At 43.1% G+C, this 14129-nt stretch overlaps 1 protein-coding gene across 1 annotated transcript in view; it reads right to left on the bottom strand.

Annotated features, from left to right (window-relative positions):
* Positions 1-14129, bottom strand: part of LOC136576338 (unconventional myosin-X-like) — a 103634-nt gene that overhangs the window by 23421 nt on the left and 66084 nt on the right. Inside the window, exons 17-22 of the mRNA XM_066575540.1 lie at positions 14031-14113; positions 13825-13933; positions 12939-13019; positions 10408-10532; positions 9352-9466; positions 3070-3176 (exon numbers count right to left, since the gene is read on the bottom strand). Of these exons, the coding sequence (XP_066431637.1) occupies positions 3070-3176; positions 9352-9466; positions 10408-10532; positions 12939-13019; positions 13825-13933; positions 14031-14113 (620 nt within the window). The remainder of the gene's footprint in view (positions 1-3069; positions 3177-9351; positions 9467-10407; positions 10533-12938; positions 13020-13824; positions 13934-14030; positions 14114-14129) is intronic.

The following is a 14129-nucleotide window of genomic DNA, read 5'->3' as shown; positions in this document are numbered from 1 at the left end:
CATAGGAGGCAGTATTATAGTAGTTATATTCTTGTAAATAGGACGGAAGTATTATAGTAGTTTTATTATTGTACACAGGAGGCAGTATTATAGTAGTTATAATCTTGTACATAGGGGGCAGTATTATAGTAGTTCTATTCTTGTACATAGGGGCAGTATTATAGTAGTTATACTCTTGTACATAGGGGCAGTATTATAGTAGTTATATTCTTGTACATAGGTAGCAGTATTATAGTAGTTATATTCTTGTACATAGGAGGCAGTATTATAGTAGTTATACTCTTGTACATAGGGGCAGTATTATAGTAGTTATACTCTTGTACATAGGGGCAGTATTATAGTAGTTATACTCTTGTACATAGGGGCAGTATTATAGTAGTTATATTCTTGTACATAGGTAGCAGTATTATAGTAGTTATATTCTTGTACATAGGAGGCAGTATTATAGTAGTTATATTCTTGTACATAGGGGGCAGTATTATAGTAGTTATATTCTTGTACATAGGGAGCAGTATTATAGTAGTTATATTCTTGTACATAGGGGACAGTATTATAGTAGTTATATTCTTGTACATAGGGGACAGTATTATAGTAGTTCTATTCTTGTACATAGGGGACAGTATTATAGTAGGTATATTCTTGTACATAGGAGGCAGTATTATAGTAGTTATATTCTTGTACATAGGTAGCAGTATTATAGTAGTTCTATTCTTGTACATAAGGGGCAGTATGTATGATATAACCACCTCAATATCTTATACCATCAGAGATGCTAACTTAAACCTCTCTTTAACCTACACCAACAAATATATTAACCACATCTCCACAACCTCCTGCTCTAACCCCTTAACATCAGCATTTTTATGAACTGCTTTATTCCCCTTTGACCACCAGGGGGGGGGGGGGGGGTCCTTTTACACATAGCAAGAAATGGTTTGCACAATTGAACAATGACAGAATTTGCTTGTACAGCCAGTTTGTACAGGCAGATAAAATTGTTAAAATTTTCTTGCTCAATTAACGACTTAACGATCGCTGTTTACATGTAACGAGTTGAATGAGTGATGGGTGATGGATTTTTTTTTATCCTTGCATAAAATGAACAATGAATAAGTAGAGAACGAATTATCTTTTGTCGTTCAATCATTGATTGTTCAATGTAAACCCAACCAATCAAATTCACACGATATAACCATTTTTTGAATGGTAAAAGGTCCCTTAGTCACCCCAGACAAAAAGGGACATCACCAATAATCCCTAAGCTACCTCAACTGTCAGGAGAGACAGGCTATTAAATCACTAATCTCCATAGTTCCACAAGCCGTGGTCAAGGTAGTACCTGCATAATTAATTTTTCCCCATTTGAGCTACTATTTATGGATGACTCTTGCATGGACGGAGGAACAGGAAAGTACTTGCATCTTACATGTGACTCATATCACTTCCCCTCTTCTCCGCTGCACTGATTTCTTACAGCAACAAACACTGCGCCGTCCTGAATCCTATTAGTCAAACAAAAACATTACCTTGTCCTGCATCCTGCCGGCTGACCCCAAGTAACAGCAGGGACTAAAAATAGGACAATGCATTTATCACCGTCACCTACCTCCAATCTACGGTCACCATTGCCGAAACGGTCAGGATTTCTACTTCTTCTCTCAATAGTTTGAATGTTCTTATGTGTTATACATAGAAGTACATGTAAATAAGGAAGATAGAACAATACCTCTGCAGCGCCACCTATTGGATGGCAGCATTCCTGCAAATCAATGTCCGACCCTTTATACAGGTCTTTGAAACAAAGATTGGGAATTGAACACCAAGCCAGAATCCATACACAGACAGCTGTTTCGGGGTTTTGACCCTCATCAGTGTGCAGTAGGATCCTGGCTTGATTAGCAAGAGGCCTATGATGTGGGTCAAGAGGGGCATCAACTCTCCTTAAGGAGAGCACCTAGAAGGTCAGTGAGGAGACTTAAGGCCATTCATGCAAAGGCCTCTAACTAGCTAAGCCAAAATCCTACTGGACACTGATGAAGGGCAAACATCCCGAAAAACAGCTGTCTGTGTATGGATTCTGGCTTGGGTTTCAATTCCCAATCATTGTTTTAAAGGTCGAACGTTGATTCGCAGAAATGCTGCCATCTCATAGGTGCAGAGGTATTGGTCCATCTTCCTTATTTGCATATATTTCCCAGAATGGCTTTATAAGTCTACTCACTCACCTTCTAGGTTCTCTACTTAAGGAGTGATGATACCCCTCCCAACTCACATAGACGTATGTGATGGGAAAATTAGACTAAAAGCACTTGGGGTCAGGATAAATGGAATGAAAGAACTGCAGGAATTACTTAAGAACAATGGATGAGGTTTATCAAAAGTGTTGTAGCATGCATGGCTGAGTCTACATAAAACTGCCCCTCTTAGGTCAGCCTGTCCAGATAATCTTCCTGCATGAGGCAACTGCCAGAGGAGCAACATGAATTATCCTCCTGGCTCTGTCTTTTCCCCTGAGGTGCTGCTGTCAGTCCATTTGAGTCCCCGTAACACAATTATTTTGTTCTGGGCCGGTAGCCGCGTACCCAGCTCGGCCCTGGGGCCGGTAGCCGCGTACCCAGCTCGGCCCTGGGGCCGGTAGCCGCGTACCCAGCTCGGCCCTGGGGCCGGTAGCCGCGTACCCAGCTCAGCTCTGCTATAGTACTGTTCACTGAGCTCTTCTGGGTATGCTGCTATCTTGCTGCTTCCTGCACAAGCAGAATACAGGCAGACTGCTCATCAGTGCAATATACATATATAGAGATTGCTTTTTTGATATGACTTGAGAAGGGAAGGTGGGGGGGACAATTACATCTGACTTAAGCCTGAACTAGTACCATGTACTCCTCTAATTGGCACAATAGTAAAACTTCCCCATTGTTGCAGACATGGATGAATCTGATGAACCCCACATGCTCAGGAGTTGGACCATGTCTGGTAAATGGTGATATGCATGCACTACTCCGCCTCGGGAATATCTTCAATGTCATTAAATATAATGTAAAGCGTTATTGTGGAGCGCACAAACCTTACCTGGCAATGTATCCCTGGATATAGGCTCGGATGACCAATGCTGCCCTCTTCAGCTTCTGATCTCGACTCTTCTCCAGACGCTGCTCCAGAGCCTCTTTCAGGAACACCTGTGGGTGAGCAAAGACCCCCTCTGAGTGAGGCGATGGGAGCCATATGACAGGTGGGAATAGCAGCAGTGTGATCTGTGCCGCTCTGTACTTCTCACCCTGCAGCACCAAGAGAAGCCTGGAGCTATGGGGAGGGGTTGGGCAGAGGAGGAGTAGGGGGTGATCGAAAAGATATGAGTCAGTGAGCGAGGCTGGTCACTATTCACACATGAGAAGGGAATGCACCACACTAGCAGTAAGCACACAGATGAAGCAGAGCTGGTCAAATGTAGCAGAGCTTGTCAGATGCAACAGAAATTGTCAGACGTAGCAAAGCAGAGTTTGTTACACGTAGCATAGAAGAGCTAGTCAGATGCAACAGAGCTTGTCCGTTGCTACCAATCTTCAGGATATCATACTGTACCATGTCCTCTTACATCATTTACCTTCTAGGGCATCACCATTTGGAAATTCTCGGTATTAGTATGGTAGATTTACCTGCAGTCCTATGTCAAATCTACTAATTTGACATGATCAGTTGTGCCAAACTATAAATTAAGCTTGGATACCAGTAGAGAAGAGTTTGTCATGTTGATATCCTACAAAGTTACGGTCTTTGATTTGCTATATGACGGCAGGTAAGACTACTAAGTGATTACAGCGCATATACAATACAGCCCAAAGTGCTAAATGACAAACTCAGCACAACTATATCTGTATAGGACACACAGGATGGGTTTGCAGGAAGAGATTCAGACACACGCAAGCAACATAAACATACAAGATGCACCAGAGTTGAGACAAACCACCAAAAGACCCCCAAAACAGACATGAAGAACACAGGACAAGCTTGGAAAATACAGGCGTAATGATCTGCAGACAAACACCATGGAAAGGGTCCCAAGTAGGTGGCAGTGCCCAGCAGCACTCATTACCCTCCGAGCAGCATTTGGTTCTCTATACTGAACAAGTGATTGCAGCTGTTTTATTTGGTTGAAAAAATACGACAAAGAATCTGCCCCCCTCCTTGTGCTCCCGGCTTCCTTCCAGAAGTTGTTCCTTCCGTTCACAAACAATCGACGGGAGAAAAAGCACATGGAGCCGAGTCAATGAGCTGGCTGGAAGTAGGTGCAAGTACGTATGCTCTAGAGCAAGGAGGGGGTGCAGGCATAATAAGAACAATATTGAACAAAGCAACATATAACGGGGGTGAACCTGAGGTCTAGCCCCTCCTGAAAAGGGTTATTTACTTTAGAAAAGAACACAAGTCAATAAGTGGACCCTGTCTATTGTTTGATGGCTTCAAAAAGTGTATCTTGCTCTGGAGGACCTAGAATAGTTTTGCATTACACTTATGTTCCACCGATTTTAATGGAAATCATGCAATACTACATTTCACCTGTGGTGGTGCTGCAGGGGACTTGAACGCTTGGTCTTGTTGATCGCTGCAGGTCGCAGCAGAGGGACAACCCATGATCAAGTTACAGTTTGTGGAAGAGTCTAATAAAAAGGGTTTTTCCAGAAGAACACCACTTTAATTTGTTACAAATGACGGAGGGTGACTGTAGGGTCCTTAAATGGGATAACGGACAGACATCCATAAAACTCCTTGCCCCCATAATTACTACTTTTGGGGTCTGTATTTTAGGATACATAAATTGTGTAACTTTAGGCTGAATATCAAAAGCCACTTGCGGCTGAGACACCACCCAGCTACAATAGCCAATGGCTACACGATCTTACTGAAAGGTTGGCAAGACTATGTTCCTATTGACAGCAGAGATATGGTGGAGTCATACAAAAACACAGCCCGACTAAGTGGTCAAATAAGCGACCATGGGCGATTATCGGTCTATGTACACAGTCCCCCAACTGGGCACTGATCAAGATGTCATTTAGTAATCCCTAGACGTTCCGTTTCAGTGAGCTGAAGCAGAACTACTATGGAGCAGCTTCTCGCTCATTTGAAGTGAACATGAGTTGTTCAAAAGTTGGAGGCGGGCGGCGGGATCCCTGCGCGCTCCACCTCCATTCTCTGACAGACTATTGCTCTTGTGTAAAAGCACAGTGGTGATAGCCGTGGGACAACTGTTGGGTACTTGTAGAAGTCCCTTTAGCCTTCAGGTGGCCATACCCATTTAATGGACACCGCACAAACCTGCCTATCAGCTAATGTTTATGGGACCACAACCCCAATGGCAAATTTCAGGAAAGAACGATCAAGGGAAATTGGATTTCAACTGCCTGATCCTTATGTTCTCAGCACATAAGCTGCCGCCGGAGGTGTCTGGCAGCAGATTTTTCCTCTCCACATTCAGAACACACGCATGCTCAGCCAAACCTGCACATCTAGGCAGATGCTGGGTGAGAAAACTGTCAGATGAGCGACCGATCAGCCAACTGCTATCTAAGCTCTATAGGCAGCCTTATACTTCTAGCTATACTCAGCATCAACATATTAGGCTACACAGTGATTACTGCCATGTAATGAGATGCAGGGCTGACTATGGTGCAATCACATAGGCCATTCACATGCATTAAATGGATATTCCCTGTTGGAACAAGTTATCCCCATCTGCAGGATAGTGGAGAACTAGCTTATCAGTGGGGGTCCGACCGCTGAGACCCCCACCAATCCAGAGAAAGGCGGTTCGGCCGGCTGTCAAAAGGAACAAAGCAGAGGTCATGTAGGTGCGCCGCCAGTCCATTCCATTCCCTTCAATTAGAGCGCCAGGGAATGCTGAGCTCTTGAATCCTTTAAAGCAGGAGTCCCCAACTCCAGTCCTCAGGGACCGCCAACAGGTCATGTTTTCCAGATTTCCTCAGTGTTGCACAGGTGATGTAATTGTCGGTCCTCAGACATTGCCTCAGGTGTTCTTACCATAGGATATCCTGAAAACATGACCTGTTGGGGGTCCCTGAGGACTGGAGTTGGGGACCTCTGCTTTAAAGGATCCGATGGAGCGCTGTCCTGCATACTGAAACATACATTTGTAGAACAGCCTCTGACATCGGAGTGCTGTCCTGCATACTCCATTCATTTTCAGTTTCTCTAATGATTAGATAGATATGAGACAGGCCCACCGATATGCATGTATAGACTTCTGCAGAAATATCCTATTAATGCCTGAGGAAGAACGCCAAGTAGATATGGAAGCTTTTTGTTAGCCATTAAAAGGCATCATATCTACAATATTACTTGGTTTCTCTTACTGAGAACAATCGCAGTAAAATAGAGTACGACGTAGGTCAGATTTGCTTGGACCTACATTACGCTCGCCGTGTGGATACATTATCAGACAGTTTGTAGCTTAATCATTGCATAATGAAAAAAAGTACAACTCCTCATCTGACCACATGACAATATGGACATATTTGTCGCAGATGGACGCTGCACAATAAGGGTTAAGAACAATATTAACTGCAATAACACTTCTTGACTGTTACAAGAACGCATCCCATTCAATGCTCAACTACGAACACAGAAAAGGCGCAGCCTGTGACCTTGGGCAGAACAAAGGGCTTTCTGTGCAGCATGCCCGAGGCAACAAGCTCCAGATCCCCTCCACAATAGCCCAGTGTAACTCTTTAGGCATGGCAGGCATCCACCAGCTCCAGGCTTGTGCCACCCAACTGGGGCGAGCTACATGTGACTCCCCGCCAGCTCTTTCTTTGACATATCTCCATGTGATGTCACCTCGCCTATGACCCACACAAACCCCCCGGCCCACAGCCTCATACCACAGGGTGTAGTCACCGCCGTCACAGGGCAAACAAATCAGTCATGGCGGTTTATCACTTCTAACAAAGAGACTGTCTCCCAGCACAGAAACAAGGCTCATTTCATAACCAGCAGAATATTTAACAAGACGTTTCATCAGAAGAGAATCCAACACTAATACAAAGCTCATTCCAATCACTAAACCATTAACCGGCACCGTATAAAGCGCCAGTTGTTGTAGAACTAGAATTACCAGCACAGCTACTGCTGATGAAGCTCCACCACAGCTATAAAACGGATCTAAATCCATGCTGTATACAAGAGGCAGAGCGAGAGTGTCATGGTACATAAGCTATATATGGCCGCTATATAGTACTATATTTATCGAATAATGGCAACGATATGTTCCAGTCAGTGTCCAAAACAACTTCTCCCCTAGAAGAAGTTGTCAGAGCGGATGAAACTGTATCTGTGTGATTGTAACAGTGATATAAGTAAGTGGTTACAAGATCAGAGCAAAAAGGATCATTTATTATGGAGAACCGACCCCTTGTAGGGAGGATCTAGTACCTTGTTGTACTGCCTCTAGCTTGGATACAAGATGTGATACAGGTGGGCATGGATGCTCTAGTACCCTGTTGTATCGCCTCTAACTTGGATACAAGATGTGATACAAGGGGGCATGGAGGCTCTAATACCCTGTTGTACCACCTCTAAGCTTGGATACAAGATGTGATACAGGTGGGCATGGAAGCTCTAGTACCCTGTTGTACCGCCTCTAGCTTGGATACAAGATGTGATACCAGCAGGCATGGAGGCTCTGGTACCCTGTTGTACCACCTATAGCTTGGATACAAGATGTGATACAGGTGGGCATGGAAGCTCTAGTACCCTGTTGTACCGCCTCTAGCTTGGATACAAGATGTGATACCAGCAGGCATGGAGGCTCTGGTACCCTGTTGTACCACCTATAGCTTGGATACAAGATGTGATACAGGTGGGCATGGAAGCTCTAGTACCCTGTTGTACCGCCTCTAGCTTGGATACAAGATGTGATACCAGCAGGCATGGAGGCTCTGGTACCCTGTTGTACCACCTATAGCTTGGATACAAGATGTGATACAGGTGGGCATGGAAGCTCTAGTACCCTGTTGTACCGCCTCTAGCTTGGATACAAGATGTGATACCAGCAGGCATGGAGGCTCTGGTACCCTGTTGTACCACCTATAGCTTGGATACAAGATGTGATACCAGCGGGCATGGAGGCTCTAGTACCCTGTTGTACCGCCTCTAGCTTGGATACAAGATGTGATACGGGCGAGCATGGAAGCTCTAGTACCCTGTTGTACCGCCTCTAGCTTGGATACAAGATGTGATACGGGCGAGCATGGAAGCTCTAGTACCCTGTTGTACCGCCTCTAGCTTGGATACAAGATGTGATACCAGCAGGCATGGAGGCTCTAGTACCCTGTTGTACCACCTCTAGCTTGGATACAAGATGTGATATGGGAGGGAGGCTCTAGCACCCTGTTGTACCACCCCTAGCTTGGCTACAAGATGTTATACGTCCAGGCATGGAGGCTCTAGTGCCCTGTTGGGCCTCTAGCTTGAATACAAGGAGGAATACAGGTTCAGTATTGTGTCCTGCCACATATCGCTTCACATTTGCTGTAACTGAGCCTCTAGATCGTGCAAGCTCGTAGGTTGTTGAATTTGGCTTCCCAGATGATCCCATACATGTTCTATTGGTGATAAATCTGACAACTGGGTAGGCCCCGGACGTGTGGCAATGTTGTGGGGACATTCCTGAGATATATAGTCCAATAGATAGTCTAATAGATTGCCTTCAGAAAAACAATATACTGCATTACTTCAGGAATGCGATATACTGTATAAACAATCAAACAATTGCTAGTTCAAGAACCCTATGAGGACCACAAAAAAAAAGTAAAAAATATTTTTTTTCTATTACAAAAAATAAAATTTTGTTTAAAAATAACTTTTTCACATTTTTAACATAACGTGTATTTGCTCCTGCCACATGCATAAAAGCTTGATTAAATTATTCTGCACAGTGAATGCTACCAGAAAAAATATATACACCAAAATCATGCTTCTTTTGTTCATCAGGTCTCAAAGAAAAAAAAAAAAATATTATATATATAAAAAATAAATCATACAAACTCGTTGATGGGAAAACTAAGATTTTCGCCACAGGCTATACAATGTATATCCTCCCCACAAAACTGTGCAATTGTTCTTAGAAATTTTTTTTTTTTAGTTCTGCCACTGGAAAATACAACCCATCCTGCCAAAAACAAGCCCTTATGTGGTTAGGTTGACAGAAAAATAAAAGAGTTATGAAAAAGTGGCCGCATCCTCAAGGGGTTAAAAAATAAACCAGCATTACACAAAACTCCTGCTAGTGGTGGCTGCAGGCCAGTAATGGTATAACATCCTGTTTTGGTGTTTTACCTTAGTCTTTCCAAGCTGCCATTCTTTCTTGGAGTCATCAAAGGTCTGCAGGAAAGCTGCACATCTTCCCCGATCATCATCGGTACCAGTAATATTCTTCAGGAGCATCTTATACCTAAATACAAAAAAAATTAAAGGGGTATTCCAGTCACAGACTAACATTTTATAATCTAATGTACAGCATCACAATAAGTCATTCTATAATAGGTTCACTGTAATTGGTTTAACCAATTTCATTATTTTCAAAAAAACATGTCCACTTCCTCTAACATCTTGTCCGCATTTGCTACTTTCTTCCCTGTCCATAGGCTCCAATATTCTTTGAGCAGTGCATGATGGGAGGACAGGGGAGGAAGAATCATACTGTATTGCTCATGTCCAGTTCAGAGTGCTGGAAAGTCCTGTCTGTCTGCTTCAGCAGGGAGGTTGGTGCCAGTAAGTTGTAGGACCTGTGAGCTGTGGGCGGAGCTACAGATCTGGCTGTGAGGCAAGCTCTATGCATGCTGGAAGTTGTAGGTAACAGTCTATTGCTGGTTTACTGCGGAAGTAATGTATGTGAACACCGCAGAAGATCGGAGTCTGCACAAAGAAGAGGGTCCAAAACCGCTAGATAAAAAGGTTGCTACTACTGAGCTGTATTTCCTAGATTTCAGTATTTTCAGAATTTTCATGTTGTGTCCGGAAAACCCTTCTAAGTGTCAGTATTTTTCAATACAATAAATTCCAAATCAGTGAAAAAGTTTTTTTTAATTGCAATTCCCCAAATTACAGTAATATTAAGGTCAGCACCACCTTAAAGTGACAATGCAAAGATGACACATAGTGCCAGTCCCACTAATTATCCTAAAGCTATACATCCTATAGCACAGCTTATATCAAGGACTTTTCCAGTTTTATGCTAATAAAGTGTAATTGCTGTATAATGAATATTCTGTAATTTTTTAATATACTTTCTGCTTTCAGTGTATCTGCTTGCTGTCAGTGACTGGGAACATTCTTGTATGGGCACTTATAACAGTAATAACACTAATCTATAAGCCCCTTGTATGTGCTCACCTACTCATGAATTCTGGGTACTGCCTGCGTACAGGATACCCTGCCCTCCTGATCTTCACCGTCTCTAACATTCCGGAGTACCTCAGCTGATTTAGGACCACATCTGGATTGAACAGGTCTGGCAGCTAAAAGGGGAAAAAAGAAAAAAAAAAGGATTAATGAATAAAGGGGTAAAATCAGTTAGCAGGGCTTCGATGTTTGTGTGAGAAGTTCTGTAACTCTTTTAAATAATTTGGGGCACATTTATAAAACGTTTTTCGCTTTTTTTTTTCTAATTGTAAATTTTGCGCAAATATATATTTGCGCAAATTTTGCACGTTTTCTCATTTCTTCGTCAGCCCCACCACTTCTTCAAAAAGTGTGTGTGTGTGGTGGTTGTGGTGGTGGGGGGGGAGGGGGAGGGGCAATCCATGACTGACAGATTTTTGTATAATTTACGCCAGGAGCTGGTATAAAATTATACCAGAAATGTACACCCAGTCAGACCTGGTGTACATTTCTGTCTAGGTACATGGAGTTACCGGGAATGCACTCTATACATGAAGAGACCTGTGGCTCTTCATGTATTCCGTGCACCATGCATATACATTGTACTAAGCTCGATGCAGGAAATGCCAGATTTAGCAAATTTCCCCCTTTATGTTTTAATTCCTTACCATTTGTAAGATCTCTGCTTGCTTCCATGGAACACAAACATTCCCTTCCAATACAGCCTTTAAAACTTATATAGACCCAATACCAATGACTGAGGGCTTGTTTACATGCTCTGAGCTACAGACGGAAGCACAAATCTCACACGCGATCGTTACAATGTATCGATGTAAATAAAATGTATCAGTCTGGGGTCCAGGATGTTTAGCTGACAAAGCACTGTGCAGACTGGAAGTAGTTTTAGCAGACTCGGCTAAACAATCTTAACCACTTCACGACTGCCTGATGTAAATTTATGTCACGCGGTCATGAAGAGTGTATGGCGTGGGCTCGGGAGCCTCATCTGCTCCATACCCAGCGGCTATCAGCTATTAAAATAGTCCGATATTATATGCAGAATTGCGATTTTTTTTTTTTCTTATCTCAGTTCCCAAAAAATTTTAAGATAAAGTGAGCGAGACAACATATGTTTCCCAAATTAATTACAGCTCACTCTGCGAAAAAAAAAAAAAAGGCTCTCACACAACCCAATCGATGAAAGATGTTAAACAGTTACAGATCGCAGAATATGGCGGCAAAATATTGCTTAAGAAAATAATTCTATTTACTTTTTAATAATTTCAAATTATATTAACTTGGCATCACCAAAATTGTACTGACCCACTGAGAAGATGTGAAGGGATAACTTGCTGATCAGTTGGGGTCTCACTGCAGAGACCCCCATAATCTTAAAAACGAAGGAAAAGGAGATTGAATGGAGCGCTGGTCGAGCAAGTGCGCTGTCACTCCATTAGTTTTCAACTAGACTGCTTTAGATACCATGTTTCCTCAAAAATAAGACCCTGTCTTATATTCATTTTTTGCCCCAAAAGAGGTACTAAGTCTTATTTTCGGGGAATGTTGTATTATACTTACCTAGCAGGCTCGGTCCAAGTCCTTCCCACTGCTTTCCGGAGCTCACATATGCTGAGCTGCGGCATTGATTGGCCAATTCATAACTCCTACCTCCACAACACGATGACTGTGATTGCTTCTTCTACCAATATTCAGCCAATCAATGCAGCGCTCAATGAACCAATCACAGCCATCGCTTTGGTTCACATCAAGCGCCGTATTGATTAGCTGAGCAGTGCTCGAGAACCAATCACAGACATCGCTTCCTGGAGGTGGGATTTATGAATCCCGTAACCAAGAAGTGATCTTCTATGGGTGAATAAGGACTGCAGGACACATAGCGGAGCTCCGGACAGCAGCGGAATGACCCAGACTAAACCTGCTAGGTAAGCATTCCCTTTTTTTTGCCTTTTTTATGTAATGCAGCTAGGGCTTATTTTGGGGAAGGGCTTATATTTCAAGTCTCCCAAAAATCAGGGTAGTGCTTATTTTCAAAATAGGTTTTATTTTCAGGGAAATGGGGTAGTTGAGGTACGAGCACTCTGGTATCTCCGTCAGCTCCATTGAAATAAACAATGCGGCAGCTGTGTTTTCACAGCCATTGCTCCGTTTACTGTGACTTCACTGTGGGTAGGAGAAGTATCCCCACAGTGACAAGAAGAGGGGGACATAGGAACCCCTTTTTTTAGGATTGATGGGGGTCTGAGCAGTGAGACCCCCACTGATCAGCAAATTATTCCCAATCCTGTGGATAGGAGATGACGTGCAATTCTGGTACAACCCCTAAATAAAAAAAAAGCAAAAAAAAAAAAACAACTTTTAAACAAAATCTGAACATTTTTGTAAATGATGCAGAATTTTGAACAGCGTTCTAGACTCCTGAATTGCAAGTAATAAGACTGAGGATAAATAAATGTCAGGATAAGATTAGTATCCTAGAGTAAATAGAATTAGAGGAGTAGCGAATGGTACATGGCTGTACTCACCTTCTCTGTATTGGGTTTTATGCAGCGGATGAAGAAGGGGTTGGAGGTATTGAGCATTGCCATGAGCGAGTGGAGGGACTCCTTAAAAAAAATGTTAAGGAAAACTAGATCAATACCAACAATGATTTTAGAGCAGTGACCAAAATATGCAAACTGTCTGCACGCTCACTGATTCAGTACCAAATAAATACAAAGGGAATCTCCACCTTTTATCATCACATCATTTTTACATCCAACATTCTGCAATGATTTCCCAATATATCTTTATAAGGCCGCCTGCAGACGGGCGAGTCGGATCCGGCGGCGAGGATTATCGCCGCCGGACCCGACCATCTGCAGAGAGCAGCGCGTAGTCACCCGTGGCTGGGCACTGACGTTTCTGTGCGGGCTCTGCGAGCCCAGCAGAGAAATAAGGCATGCTGCGGTTTGTTTGCCGCGCAAGATTTTGTGCGGACAAACCGCAGCCGTCTGCCTAGGATTGTGTTTGCTAACGCAATCCTATGGCAACTTCCAAGGGTGGAAATTCCGCGGGAAATCCCACTGCGGAATTTCCGCCTGTCTGCAGGCGGCTTAGCAGTCAGATCCACTGAACATTTTTCTGATACACTTCGCCAAATCCCTCTTATAGTAGTAGAGTTATATAACAACGTTCTGGCTGCCTGCAGACACCACTAGGGGGAGCTCACTGCATACTGTTATACACTGAACCAAATAATAAGTATATATCGTAAGCCTCCTCTTAAGACAGTCAGTCAAGAGATTTGGAACTCTGCATCAAAAACAGACAGACTGCCGTAAAGATATATATTGCTACTATTAATTTCCTAGTATATTATTGAATAGGAGTGTGGATACAAGCAAGTTGAACAATCAGCACGGCACTTACTCTGAACTGTGAGCTAACTGTTGGCTTTTTCTTCTGTGTCCCCATCTTCAATGTTTCCGTCCCACATCTGCTGGAAACTTTTTCAAATAGATCATAGATAAAATCCAACCTAAGTAATGAAGGCAGAAGTTTATGGGGATGCATTTAAATCCCATGTTGGACCTGGGTCAGATGCCCCCACGTGGTGGATCTTCCAATAATCTTACCTGCTGTCTCTCAGCATGTTCAAAATGTCATCACGGAACGTGTCCCTGTTCTTCTCCAGGAAGCCGATCACATCATACATGACCTAAAAGGACAAGGAC

The sequence above is a fragment of the Eleutherodactylus coqui genome, chromosome 8 (assembly GCF_035609145.1).
Source record: "Eleutherodactylus coqui strain aEleCoq1 chromosome 8, aEleCoq1.hap1, whole genome shotgun sequence".
Lineage (NCBI taxonomy): Eukaryota > Metazoa > Chordata > Amphibia > Anura > Eleutherodactylidae > Eleutherodactylus > Eleutherodactylus coqui.
Note: the sequence above shows the minus strand (reverse complement) of the source record. Positions and strands in the feature narration are given on the sequence as shown.